This window comes from Xenopus tropicalis, chromosome 1 (genome assembly GCF_000004195.4).
Source record: "Xenopus tropicalis strain Nigerian chromosome 1, UCB_Xtro_10.0, whole genome shotgun sequence".
NCBI lineage: Eukaryota > Metazoa > Chordata > Amphibia > Anura > Pipidae > Xenopus > Xenopus tropicalis.
The window spans coordinates 26,613,653-26,628,967 of NC_030677.2; the positions used below are offsets into that span (position 1 = coordinate 26,613,653).

The 15,315-nt window shown below is 40.9% G+C and overlaps 1 protein-coding gene across 3 annotated transcripts in view; it reads right to left on the reverse strand.

Annotated features, from left to right (window-relative positions):
- Positions 1–2,694: 2,694 nt before the first annotated feature.
- Positions 2,695–15,315, reverse strand: part of slc2a9 (solute carrier family 2 member 9) — an 83,335-nt gene continuing 70,714 nt past the window's right edge. For all 3 annotated transcript variants that reach the window (XM_018095214.2, XM_018095216.2, XM_018095215.2), the window contains one exon: positions 2,695–3,289. In XM_018095214.2, the coding sequence (XP_017950703.2) occupies positions 3,017–3,289 (273 nt within the window). In that variant the 3' untranslated portion in view covers positions 2,695–3,016. The remainder of the gene's footprint in view (positions 3,290–15,315) is intronic.

Consider the following 15,315-nt stretch of genomic DNA (forward strand, 5'->3'; position numbering starts at 1 on the left):
CCTAAAAATCCGCAATCACTTTTCTGAAAGAAACAATTCCTCCTTTCTTATCTTTATATTATTTCCCTATTATAGCATTGGCATCAAGTCTCCTAGTTTTTTGTAACTCCCAAAGTCGGGGGGGGACTATGCTTCTGCTGGCTCTGCATGGGAGTGCTGGGAAGGGGGCGGGGTTGCTTGCAGGGGCCAGCCAGATTGGCTATGGTACCTCACTGGAAACATGAGCAGGAAACAAAGGGCAAGCAGAACTCTCCTCCCACAAACAAAAACAAAATAATACACAAATAATAACACATAAAATGCACAGTAACTAATCCATGGTTGTATCCTTGAGATAAACAGGTATGGGACCTATTATCCAGAATACTCGGGACATGGGGTTTTCATTAAATGAAACCAAGAAAATTGTTTTTCCTACAATAAAGATTAATTATATCTTAGTTGGGATGAAGTACAATTTACTGCTTTATAATTACAGAGAAAAAGGAAATCTTTTTAAAGATAAATAGAGATACATTTTGCTTCCCTGTATGACTCTCTGCAGTGCTGACCATGGTAAATTATATATTGATAGAACAGACCCATTATAGTTTCAGCTACAGGCCTGTGAAGCCCTTTATGTACCCCCTGTTTGCACAGATCTTTGGGGCAAATGAAGCACTCAGATCTAGGCATCCCATATACAATAACTAATCTATGTAATATATTATATGACTGTAAGTGGCAGTCTGTGGTGTGAGAGGCTGCTGAGCAGCAAGTAATATGAGAAGAGAGAAGGGCTCACCCAGTCTGCGTGCAGCTCACGTTGGCTAAATAAAGGCTATTTCAGGTGAATGAACAGAATGAGGAGAGGTTGAGGAAAGTCGCAGGGAGTTATTGCCTCAATCTTTCCTTCTTTCTCATTGCTCTCTTCTGACCCGGCGTTCCTTACAGGTACAGTGGGATAAAGGAGTCGGTGTGAGGGCATGTAACTTACAAACAGAAGAGGAAACACAAAACCTATAATATACAATGAAACCCAATGCACTTGCAGAAAAGATTAAGGACATATTTTCTAGTTTGCTTTCTGTTATCCACACTGTTACCTCTTACTATTCCTACCTGCCAGTTCTGATACTTGTGTGCCTGTCTGATTCAGGTACGTGCAGTTTAATTTGGTGGCAGCCAGTGGTCACTACTAGAATGCACTGCACATATACACCAGTCTCTGTCTGGCATAATATAGTCTTAGGGATCAATTATTACTTGAATATAGTGTTGGAGTGCGAAAAGGGCATAAAGTTGCCCTTTAGACCACCTTTATTTTTATGGGGTTGATCACCTTTATATTAAGGGTGCCATTCTGAGATATTTTGCAATTGGTCTTCATTTTCTATTATTTGTGGTTTTTGAATAACTTATCTTTTGGTTCATCAAAATAGGAGAGACCTGTTATTAGCAGCCTAAACTGTCAAAAAAGTTTAGAGGATCAGTCTGAATAATTATTACAATACATTTAAGAAAGAAGTACATTATCCCTGTTAGAATCACGATTCTCCTATACAAGACCTGTAACCAAACCCCTTCTTATCCCAAATAAGATTCACCCATTCTGAAATCCAGTCTGCATATGAAACAAGCTGGCAGAACCAGAGAGATCCAGTCAGGTTCCCCACCAACACTACATTACAAACTAGAAATACCCAGCTACCTGAGCTCTCATAGCCAAAACATGCAGTAGATGTTCAAATCAACATGGAATATGTATTTATGATCATCATTTCACAATGTTTCACCTAGAAATGGCCGCGGATCTGCTGGATTGCTGGCGCTTAAACTGGTCTCCTTGGCCCTGTTTAATAAAGTTCTAATAATAGCCAAGCAGCGAGGGACAGAACATGGCATATATCTAAAATTGCTTCCCAATCCTCTCATAGTTGATGGGAGTTGCTGTGAGTTAGAAACAGAGAAAATGAGCCATACAGAAAGGTCTTCTATCAGTGGGAATACTTAGTTATCCCCATAGTTATCGACATTTGTACTCACTCTTGCCATTTTGTTTCCCAACACAGGTAGCTTGTTTGGGATTTGCAGGGCACACAGATGAGATATGCCAAATTGTTATGAATATCATACTATTCTCTCGGCTGGTAGACCTAATTTTAATGGGGTGCATACAAAGCCAACCATCCTGTAGGGAAAGCAGAGTACTATGCAGAATAAAAGTAGAGAAACACATATCCCTCTTTTCTAGAAAGGGTCTGCAGCTCTGGCGTAGCCTGGTATAAGACATGGAGGTTTCAGGGGAAGAGTCAGTCACTAATATGGCAAACTGTATATAGTACAGCCCATCAAAAAACTGTCAGCTCTTAAAATGAAGGGACACCACCCACATCTACTGCAGCTTAGATGGGCCCCTGGAATGAACACAGGAACACTTATGGAGCAATTGGAAACCACACTGGCAGCAAAAACTGGCGTAAAATGAATCAGATATTGATAAACCTACTATGGCTGAAACTTCACATAGAGGCACTTTCATCTTGACGTTTTTCCTTTTCGAGCCAGCAGTGAACAACCGGATATGTTATAAGGACACCCTACTGTAACATTTAAGTCAAAATAGTAAAACTGATTCATGAATGGAAATACCCCATAGTGATGTTATTTGCTAAACTGATGTATGGAAGGAAGCCCACACGAGTACTACAGCTGCTCATTTCATGGCTCCATTTATTGGAGAGCATTGCACCACTCTTGTAAATTCAGGTTGTGCCAAGCAATAAACTGCTGTTCTAAACAGCACTTTCCTTCTTTGTTTTCAAGTTTAGAGGAGACCTTAATCCCTTCAGATCTCGGACTATATACCTGGGGGTTGCTTTCCCAAGCAAATTTTGTGTTTTCAAGTTCAATATGATACAGTTCCTAGGTTGGTATAGGGCGAGGGATACGTTAACCCCATCAGGTCACTCTTCCACCCAATACATCTGTTCTTTTTCACATTTGGCAAATACTTGGTTCTGGAAGCCTTTTTTCCCTAAACTGTACATGTTGTATCTGTCTTTTGAAGTTCAATTTGACTCTGTCCCTTGTTTGATACAGGTGAGACCTTTATCTCATCAGATGTCTCTTCTGTCGGATGAATTTCATTTCCTTTAGTTGCGGAAGATATTCCATTCATTTTGGCAAACGCCTGATCAATTTCAGAGAAAGTCTTGTTTTTCGTTTCAGGCAAAATGAAATAGAGGTAGAGGGTTCCGGCCAAGCAAATAGCAGCGAAGATGAGAAAGCAATAGTTGCCCAAGCCTTCCTGCACGCAAACAGAAACAGAAAATGTTCATAGACAACAATACGCAGCAACTACAAATTCATTTACCAGCGAGTACATAACCAGTAAATTTGTAATACCCAGACTTGGCTGGTATTTTAACGGGTAGGCCAGTGGCAACCCCACCTAAGAACATCTAAAGGCACAACAGACCCTGAAAGCCAGCCTAGGTGGGGAGACTGCTACAATAAACTTTTGCCTTGGTTCCTTGCATTTGCTTTTCATAACTACAGCCTATCTGAACATGCATCTAACCAAGGGTGGCCCTGGTAAAGGAGCTATGCTGTGCCTGTTGGGTGCAAGATTGGTATACAATATATATAATTCCAACAGATGGCCTATATATATTTGAGGGAAATAAACTAAACAAGGCAAAAAAAAAACTCCAGAGTAAACTGAGCATATTTAATAACAGATTCCTCCCAAATTTAAAAACAGATACTTTAATAAAGGGCTAATTTTGAGCCGATTGTACTCATTTAGGCATGAATTAATGTGTAATGAAAAGAGAAAATGTTTCTTATTAAGGCACAGTTACTGAACTTGCATCGGCAGTCACAGAATTCTTTACCTTGGTATCTTAGGATGGTAATTAATGTGACAGTGCCTTAAGGAACTTCCCAAATGTATCACTATAAAACTAATATCAAATAATTTGTACTTTCATGCAGGGTCGCGAGGGTTACCAGATTACTGAAGTACATAATGGTTATTGCCAAGGGCTTCAAATGTTCCCTCTAAACTGAGTCACAGCACTGACAAACAATAGCAGTACTTACAGTCTAAACGGTGCAATAATTCTATCAGTGAGTCATTCATCGCCCACTAGCAGGACTCTGATTTTTTATTCTTTTGCAAATTCATAACTTTTAAAATAATGGAAAGCTAAGTTAAATACAGAAAATTAACAAGGAGGGTTTCAGCCTTTTGGCTAAAGCCAAAACCCACACCTGATGATCCTTTTATTCTGTGTCCAAATTGGTTAAGTACCACAATGGGCGGAAGGGGTTTTACATGCACCCTAATGTTATTCAACCATTGGCCCAAATTCATATCAGTTTTCAGGCCCAATATATAGGCCAATAAGCTGCTAATATGGTGAGGAGTGACTATAAAGACAACTCAACCAGCATAAAAACCAAGGTCTTGGTCCAATTCCTACATCAGGTGCAATGTTGAGCTAAGCATTGGAATGTACTGCATGGTACCCTACTTTATTTAACCTGCCACAGATCATTTCCAATACTCACTATAGATTTGTGTGGAGCCTAAATGAAATCTTTGAAGACCCTCTGAATGATGATTTGTTAATTTGATCTCAGCCTCAACCAGGCTTAACACACTCCCAATTAACTGAGCATTAAATCTATAACGCCTATGACCTGACAGTGGAACATTCCAGCCCCAGATCTTTCAAATGAATCAAGGTGCAGACTATGGGGCAGAATTATCAAAGTGTGATATTAGAGCTCATCAAATCTGGCCCATTGTGTGATTAAGAAGTGGGTACTTTATACATCTTCCAGGGTCTGAAATGTGGCCTTGATAAATTGGTTTTTAAATAATAATTACACACTGCTCGCATATTTCTGCAGACTGGAGCGGTGGTGTCTGCCCAACTGCTTGGCACAGTGCTACAAATATAAAATTGGTTGATCTGCTGGGTAAAAGTCTTACATTTAAGGAACATGTCAGGTAGGCAATTCACACATAAATATTACATTTCAAAATTTGTCATATTTTGCTTATAGAGAAAGAAATATTACTTGAAGGGAAATGCAATGCTATACGGATGGAGCAAATCCAGACATTTGGCTTAGATGGTTCTTCATGTCCTAATCTGCCATACCAGGTAGTAATTGTGTTGGGTGAAAACCCCACAGACTGTTCTTCCACTTTGACTGATTCTTCCGCTTCTTCTTATTATTATTCTTAGCGCCCCCATTTTCTAAACACTACTCCTCCTACAATTTTAGGGGTACAACACCCAAACTCCCCACACTTCTTCGCCCTATAGCGGAGCAGGTTGCTTGTGCTTTTCTAAGCGATCCGGCCCCCCGTCTTTTTGTGGCGCCGCTCCGAACCCCCCAATTTTCCCTTTGACTTTGAAAGGGAAGATTTTTAAACTGCTGCCAATCTTACAGCTTTGAAGCTACACCCCCCAAACTTGAATAACATAATCATGGGGTCACTCTGAATGAAACAGCGATATTTTCTGGATGACCTTGAAGTGGGAGGGTCCAACAACAGCCAATCAAATGTCACCCATTGACTTTAATGGGGAAATTGAAACTGCTGCCAATCTTACAGCTTTGAGGCTACACTCCCCAAACTTGAATCACATAGTCATGGGGTCAGCCTGAACACTTGGTCACTAGGGGACTGCAGTTTTAGTTTTGAAAAGTGGGTGGAGCAACCAACAGACAATTAAATTTTACCTATTGATTTTTTTTTTGTTTGATGCCAGAGTTCCCAAACTTTGCACATTCACTCACTGGGTGACTACGCATTCAAGTTTTTTTTTTTTCTAAATGCAAAGTGGGAGGGGCCAACAACAGCCAATCAAATTTCACCCATGGACTTTTATGGGGAAATTGAAACTGCTGCCAATCTTATAGCTTTGAGTCTACACTCCCCAAACGTGAATCACATACTCATGGGCTCAGCCTGAATGAAAGTATGATGATTGTTGGATGCCCAAAAGTGGGCGGAGCTGTGAACAGTCGATCAGATTTTATTGATTCTATTGACTTGGCGGAAATTAAACCTGCTGCCATTCTCACAGTATTAACCCCAGGGTCCCCAAGCTTTGCAGGGTTAGGCACCAGGCAACTGCGGTTCAAGGTGAGAAAAAGTGGGCGGAGCCATTAACAGACAATCAGTTTTTATGTAATGAATTTCAATAGGGAAATTCAACCTGCTGCCATTCTCACTGCTGCCATTCTAACACCAGGGTCCCCAAACGTTTCACAGTTGGTCACTAGGGGACTGCAGTTTTAGTTTTGGAAAAGTGGGTGGAGCCACCAACAGCCAATCAGATTTCACTTATTGAATTTTATTGGTTTAATATCAGGGTCCCCAAACTTTGCACAGTCAATAACTGGGTGACTTCATACGCAAGGTTAGAAAAAGTGGGTGGGGCCGCCAAAAGCAAATCACATTTCTTTCATTGTTATCAGTGGGGAAATTTGAACTGCTGCCATTCTCACATGTTTAATGTCAGGGTCCCCAAACATTGCACAGTTTGTCACTGGGTGACTATGTTCCAAGTTTAGAAAAGTGGGCTGGGCCACTAACAGCCAATCAAATTTCATCCATTGAATGTTATTGGTTTAAATTTAAAATTCTGCCATTCTCACACTATTTATGCCAGGGTGCTCACTGTTTGTCACTGGCTGACCGACTCATGGTTAGAAAAAATGGGCACACCCACCAGCCACCAACCACCTACTTACCTATTGACTTTAATGGTTTAAATATAAACTGCTGCTGTTCTTTAACTATTAATCCTAGGGTCCCTAAACTTTGCAGAGTTAGTCACTGGGTAACTGCAGTTCCAGGTTAGAAAAAGTGGGCAGAGCCACCGACCGCCAATCAGATGTCACTCATTGACTTTCAGTGGAGAAATTTAAATTGCTGCCATTCAGACACTGTTAAAACCAGGGCCCCCAAACTTTGCACAGTGGTTTTTACTATATAACTGGGGCAAATGTTAGAAAAAGTTCTCAAACTTCTCTTTCTAGTGTTAGGAATGATTCTTCTCAGGAATTCTTCCTGAAAGCAACTTTATAGATTGTAAGGGCTTCTTCTCTAGTTTTAACAAAGCCATGCTGGCCATAATAAGTTCAGAACAGAGATCAGATCCTCCATTTGCCTTATTAGTAGACAATAAGGTATATTATCAACCTAATGATAGAGAGGAATCTTGTACATAAGTACATTATTTACATAAGTGACACAAAAACGTGAACACACAATAAATATATGTAATGGAATAAAAAGCTTTTATTTGTTATACACATAGGGGCACATTTACTAATCCACGAATGTCCAAAAAGCGTCCGAATGCGTTTTTTTCGTAATAATCGGTATTTTGCGACTTTTTCGAGCGCTCAATACGAAAAAGTCGCGACAATTCGGGAAAGTCGTAATGGCTATGAAAAAGTCGCGACAATTCACGAAAGTCATAATGGCTATGAAAAAGTCGCGACAATTCACGAAATTTGTAATGGCTATGAAAAAGTCGCGACAATTCACGCAAGTCGTAACGGCTACGAAAAAGTCGCAAAAAATACGAAAAAGTCGCAAAATGTTCGTTTTCCAATCCAAATTTTTCCCATTCAGATTTCTGGATTAGTATATCAGCCCCATACAGTTCAGAAAACATGCATAACAGAAAGACCAACTGCCACTGCAACAAGTGTTATTACAGAGCAAGCTCCGAAGATCAATGTGGATTTCCATTTACATCTCCACCTTCGATTTTCATTGGTCTCAGTTGTTGAATTCCTAGCAAGTCCTTCTTCAAGAAGTGCTAAGTTGATAGCAGGTCCATCTCCAACCTCAGGCAAGGGGGCCTCTGGAACACTGTTCAAAATCTCCCCTACTGCAGGATTCTCTCCTACAGCAGGCAAGGGGACTTCATCATTGGTCAGGTCGGCAGTCAAGGGAACATTCCCGTTCCTACCGTCTGGCTCACACATTACAATATTTCTAACATGCTGTCTGCACATAGGGCAGGAACCATCTACCTGTATCCAGGTTTCTATGCACAAGAAGCAAAACCTGTGCTTACAAGGTTCAATGTAGGAAACATCATCAAATGTTTCCAGGCATATAGGGCACTCGGAATCTAGTGCTTCCTCTAATAAATGCTCATCATTAGTTCCACACTCAGGTGGAAAGCTGTTATTATCTATAGAAGTTCTATGTTCTTCTTCCATTATTAGTTGATCAAAATGCTGATTTATAGGTTAAATACACAAAAAAACAGAATAAAATCGCTAGATAAAACACACGCGTCTGCACTGTGTTTTGTCCAAAACAAGACTGATTAAAAGAATGCCTGGTTCTTATCTTTGTACCGTTGTCATGACATCAGTGATGATGTCACAATGCAGGCAAAGAGTCAACACAACAAAGCTACAGATACAGTTATAAATAGTGATGACATCACAATGCAAGCATTGTGACATCATCACTGATGTCATGACAAAGGTACAAAGATAAGAACCAGGCATTCTTTTAATCAGTCTTGTTTTGGACAAAACACAGTGCAGACGCGTGTGTTTTATCTAGCAATTTTATTCTGTTTTTTTGTGTATTTAAACTATATATCAGCATTTTAATCAACTAATAATGGAAGAAGAACATAGAACTTCTATAGATAATAACAGCTTTCCACCTGAGTGTGGAACTAATGATGAGCATTTATTAGAAGAAGCACTAGATTCCGAGTGCCCTATATGCCTGGAAACATTTGATGATGTTTCCTACACTGAACCTTGTAAGCACAGGTTTTGCTTCTTGTGCATAGAAACCTGGATACAGGTAGATGGTTCCTGCCCTATGTGCAGACAGCATGTTAGAAATATTGTAATGTGTGAGCCAGACGGTAGGAACGGGAATGTTCCCTTGACTGTCGACCTGACCAATGATGAAGTCCCCTTGCCTGCTGTAGAAGAGAATCCTGCAGTAGGGGAGATTTTGAACAGTGTTCCAGAGGCCCCCTTGCCTGAGGTTGGAGATGGGCCTGCTATCAACTTAGCACTTCTTGAAGAAGGACTTGCTAGGGATTCTACAACTGAGACCAATGAAAATCGTAGGTGGAGATGTAAATGGAAATCCACATTGATCTTCGGAGCTTGCTCTGTAATAACACTTGTTGCAGTGGCAGTTGGTCTTTCTGTTATGCATGTTTTCTGAACTGTATTGGGCTGATTTACTAATCCAGAAATCCGAATGGGAAAAATTCGGATTGGAAAACGAACATTTTGCGACTTTTTCGTATTTTTTGCGACTTATTCGTAGCCGTTACGACTTGCGTGAATTGTCGCAACTTTTTCATAGCCATTACAAATTTCGTGAATTGTCGCAACTTTTTCATAGCCATTATGACTTTCGTGAATTGTCGCGACTTTTTCATAGCCATTACGACTTTCCCGAATTGTTGTGACTTTTTCGCATTGAGCGCTCGAAAAAGACCGTTGTCATGACATCAGTGATGATGTCACAATGCAGGCAAAGAGTCAACACAACATAGCTACAGATACAATTATAAATAGTGATGACATCACAATGCAAGCATTGTGACATCATCACTGATGTCATGAAAAAGGTACAAAGATAAGAACCAGGCATTCTTTTAATCAGTCTTGTTTTGGACAAAACACAGTGCAGACGGGCGTGTTTTATCTAGCGATTTTATTCTGTTTTTTTGTGTATTTAACCTATTTATCAGCATTTTGATCAACTAATAATGGAAGAAGAACATAGAACTTCTATAGATAATAACAGCTTTCCACCTGAGTGTGGAACTAATGATGAGCATTTATTAGAGGAAGCACTAGATTCCGAGTGCCCTATATGCCTGGAAACATTTGATGATGTTTCCTACATTGAACCTTGTAAGCACAGGTTTTGCTTCTTGTGCATAGAAACCTGGATACAGGTAGATGGTTCCTGCCCTATGTGCAGACAGCATGTTAGAAATATTGTAATGTGTGAGCCAGACGGTAGGAACGGGAATGTTCCCTTGACTGCCGACATGACCAATGATGAAGTCCCCTTGCCTGCTGTAGAAGAGAATCCTGCAGTAGGGGAGATTTTGAACAGTGTTCCAGAGGCCCCCTTGCCTGAGGTTGGAGATGGACCTGCTATCAACTTAGCACTTCTTGAAGAAGGACTTGCTAGGAATTCAACAACTGAGACCAATGAAAATCGTAGGTGGAGGTGTAAATTGAAATCCACATTGATCTTCGGAGCTTGCTTTGTAATAACACTTGTTGCAGTGGCAGTTGGTCTTTCTGTTATGCATGTTTTCTGAACTGTATGGGGCTGATATACTAATCCAGAAATCCAAATGGGAAAAATACGGATTGGAAAACGAACATTTTGAGACTTTTTCGTATTTTTTGCGACTTTTTCGTAGCCGTTACGACTTGCGTGAATTGTCGCAACTTTTTCATAGCCATTACGACTTTCCCGAATTGTCGCGACTTTTTCGTATTGAGCACTCGAAAAAGTCGCAAAATACCGATCATTACGAAAAAAACGCATTCGGACGCTTTTCGGACGTTCGTGGATTAGTAAATGTGCCCCTATGTGTATAACAAATAAAAGCTTTTTATTCCATTACATATATTTATTGTGTGTTCAGGTTTTTGTGTCACTTATGTAAATAATGTACTTATGTACAAGATTCCTCTCTATCATTAGGTTGATAATATACCTTATTGTCTACTAATAAGGCAAATGATAAACACAAACCATCATATAATAATATAACATATAATCTATCCGCAAATATTTTTGTTAATATTTTAAAATCTCTGTTTATCAAAGAGATGGGTCTGTAAGAAGCTGGATCAGAAAGGTCTTTCCCTTCTTTAGGAATTAATTTTATATTTGAAATAAAACTTGTTAGCAATTTTTTCTCACATGACCAATAATAATGCATATTTTTATAGAGACCTATACTGTTTGCGGGTATAATTTTCCCTTTAATCCAGCTTCAGTAAAATGAGAGAATCAGCCACTAACTTTGCAAGGAATCTTTATTCCTAATACCCATGGGTTGCCCACTGCACACTAATTATTTTACACTGCTGCCGCACTTACAGCTTTGAGGCTACACCCCCCAAACTTGAATCACACAGTCATGGGCTCAGCCTGAATGAAAATATGATGATTGTTGGATGCCCAAAAGTGGGCGGAGCTGTGAACAGCCAATCAGATTTTACCTATTGACTTGCCGGAAACTCAACCTGCTGCGATTCTCACAGTAATAACACCAGAGTCCCCAAACTTTTTACACTTGGTCACTAGGGGACTGCAGTTTTAGTTTTGAAAAGTGGGTGGAGCCACCAACAGCCAATCAAATGTAACCTATTGATTGTTTTTTTTGTTTGATACCAGACTTCCCAAACTTTGCACAGTCAGTCACTGGGTGACTACGCATTCAATTTTTTTTTTTAAATGCAAAGTGGGAGGGGCCAATAACAGCCAATCAAATTTCACCCAATAGGGCTGATTCACTAACGTGCGATAAATTTTATCGCACGTTTTTTTGCGTTAAAATAGACGTGACAATTATCGCGCGATTCACTACAGTATTACCGCGTGCGTTAAGTCGCATATCGCATGCGTTAATTTTGCCGCGACCGCATGCATTAATTTTAACGCATGCGTTAATTAGCGCGCTGAAAAGAATACTATCGCATGATTCATAAGCACTTAGTCGCGCTAAATATCACATTAGTCTATGCGAAAATTAACACCTACTTGAAGCAGGCGGTAATTATAGAAAAGTACAGTTAATGAGCTTTTGTCAATAAAATATGGCCTTTGCAGTGTGATTTATTCAAGTATGTGTACGAAAATAATGTCATTATTATGGTACTATAGCGGCGCATATTTTGTTGCGACAAATACATTACACATTATATCGCCGTTGGTAATCTCGTGATAGGCGCGACTTGCGCCCATTTTGTGTGAGGCTGCAGTGATACAGAGAGCCAACATATATTCCCCTTGTAAGTAAGGAGAGGCATCGCAAAGCAAAACCTTTATGGCTGAATGAAAGAGCTAGGGTCGAGGTTGGTAATAAAAAAACGTGCTTTTAAAGCATTCAAGTTAGCTGGGACAGCGGAAACTTTCATCAGGTACAAGGAAGCAAATAAAGCATGCAAAAAAGCTATCAGGCAAGCTAAAATAGAGATGGAAAGGGATATTGCAGCTAGGAGTAAAAAGAATCCAAAATTATTTTTTAATTATGTGAATAGTAAAAAAATGAAGCAAGAAGGGGTGGGAACTTTATTATCACGGGGGGGTACGTTGGTTGATGAGAACGGGGAAAAAGCAGAAATTTTGAACTCTTATTTTTCATCTGTCTATACATCAGAGGAGCCAGATAATGAAGGCTTCCCTTTTAATATACCCAGTTCTAGTAATTTAGCTACTGACGCATGGGTCACTCGGGAGGAAATTCAAAAGAGACTTGAACATGTAAAGGTAAACAAAGGTCCAGGACCGGATGGGATTCATCCCAGGGTATTAAATGAGCTGAGCGCTGTGATTGCCAAACCTCTTCACATAATTATTCAGGATTCGTTGAGGTCTGGCATGGTGCCGAGAGACTGGCGGATTGCTAATGTGGTGCCGTTATTTAAAAAGGGATCTCGTTCTCAGCCTGAAAACTATAGGCCTGTTAGTCTGACATCAGTAGTAGGAAAGCTTCTGGAAGGGGTAATAAGGGATAGGATAGTTGAATACATTGCAGTTCACAATACTATTAGTTTGTGCCAGCATGGTTTTAGGCGTAACAGATCTTGCCAGACTAATTTAGTTGCCTTTTATGAGGAGGTGAGCAGGAACCTTGATGCTGGAATGGCAGTTGATGTCATCTACTTAGATTTTGCTAAAGCGTTTGATACAGTACCTCACAGAAGGTTAATGATCAAATTGAGGAATATTGGCCTAGAACATAATATCTGTAATTGGATGGAGAACTGGCTGAAGGATAGAGTACAAAGAGTGGTGGTAAATGGAACATTTTCTAATTGGGCCAGTGTGGTTAGTGGAGTACCGCAGGGGTCAGTCCTTGGTCCTTTGCTTTTTAACTTGTTTATTAATGACCTGGAGGTGGGCATAGACAGTACTGTTTCTATTTTTGCTGATGACACTAAATTGTGCAAAACTATAAGTTCCATGCAGGATGCTGCCGCTTTGCAGAGCGATTTGACAAAATTGGAAAACTGGGCAGCAAACTGGAAAATGAGGTTCAATGTTGATAAGTGCAAAGTTATGCACTTTGGTAGAAATAATATAAACGCAAACTATCTACTGAATGGTAGTGTGTTGGGGGTATCCTTAATGGAGAAGGATCTAGGGGTTTTTGTAGATCACAAGTTGTCTAATTCCAGGCAGTGTCATTCTGTGGCTACTACAGCAAATAAAGTGCTGTCTTGTATAAAAAAGGGCATTGACTCAAGGGATGAGGACATATCTTTGCCTCTTTATAGGTCCCTGGTAAGGCCTCACCTTGAGTATGCGGTGCAGTTTTGGGCTCCAGTCCTTAAGAAGGATATTAATGAGCTGGAGAGAGTGCAGAGACGTGCAACTAAACTGGTAAAGGGGATGGAAGATTTAAACTATGAGGTTAGACTGTCGAGGTTGGGGTTGTTTTCTCTGGAAAAGAGGCGCTTGCGAGGGGACATGATTACTCTGTACAAGTACATTAGAGGGGATTATAGGCAGTTGGGGGATGTTCTTTTTTCCAATAAAAACAATCAGCGCACCAGAGGTCACCCCCATAGATTAGAGGAACAGAGCTTCCATTTGAAGCAGCGTAGGTGGTTTTTCACGGTGAGGGCAGTGAGGTTGGGGAATGCCCTTCCTAGTGATGTGGTAATGGCAGACTCTGTTAATGCCTTTAAGAGGGGCCTGGATGAGTTTTTGAACAAGCAGAATATCCAAGGCTATTGTGATACTAATATCTACAGTTAGTATTACTGGTTGTATATATATATAGTTTATGTATGTGAGTGTATAGATTGGTTAGTATAGGTTGTGTGCTGGGTTTACTCGGATGGGTTGAACTTGATGGACAATGGTCTTTTTTCAACCCTATGTAACTATGTAACATGCCTGAAGTATCAGAGCTCCGACTGGTGGAGAGGCGCTACTTCTGCTGCTACCTCCTGCGTGAATCCTATGACAGGCAGCCGCTGGGGATCGTAGGGGTCCATGCAAGAAAGAGGGCAATCCTCCGCAGGTGGATGCAGAGGTTGGAACATAGGTTTGCCCTCCGAATGGACCTCAGACTTCTCCAGCGGATATGGTCGGATATCAAGCGCAGGAGTCCAGATTTAGTCGCTGAAATAGCGGAAGGTAATTATTGTACTTTATTCTGGTTTTAAAGAATACATTAATTAAATATATATAGATTATTATTAGATATGGTACCCTCAGCAGGACATTGGGGCAGAAAAACAGAATTTACCAAAGCTTGCCAGTATAATTTCCATCTTATCATTACTATCCTTACTTAGTATGGCAGCTTTCTTAGCCTTCCCAAACTTGCCTGACAGTTAAAAATAAAACTTAGCAGTAGTATGCATAGTAAGAGTAATTTGGGGAAGGATCACAAATGTTTTAGGGGGCCCTGGCTAACAATGTCTGTGTGTCCTTTGTATTGATGTGAGGGTTCACAGGGGGAGAGGCCATTGGGGGCGTGGGAGGAGGGGGGCCCCAAAAATGTTGTTGTGAGGGGCCCCGTTATTTATGATGGTGGCCCTTTGTGTATGAATGTATATATAATATATATATAACATCTTGCAATACTATCTCACAGAACTTCAGCTGGATGTAGCGCCTCATCCAGAGGCCCAACCCCAGGCCCCCCAGGCTGCAGAGGCCCTCCAGGCACCCGAGGCCCCTGAGCCACCTGAGGCACCCGAGGCCCCTGAGCCACCTGAGGCCCCCGAGGCCCCTGAGCCCCCCGAGGCCCCTGACGAACCCGAGCCCCCGAGGCTCACAAGGCCCCCCTGGCTACACCACCGGACTCTCCCCAGGCCCATTTCGCTCCCCTGGCCGAAGACTGGGAAGAGGCAAGTCCTCCGACCGAAGATGTGGGGATACAAACATCACCATCCCGGATTGACCTCACTCTTCAGTCCATACAGGAGGACATTGCCTCCATGAAGGCCCAGTTGGCCAGAGTGGAGCGGAAAGTTGACATGTTTATGGCCAGCAAGTCCTAAGTTTTTAGATTTTTATATTTTCTAGTT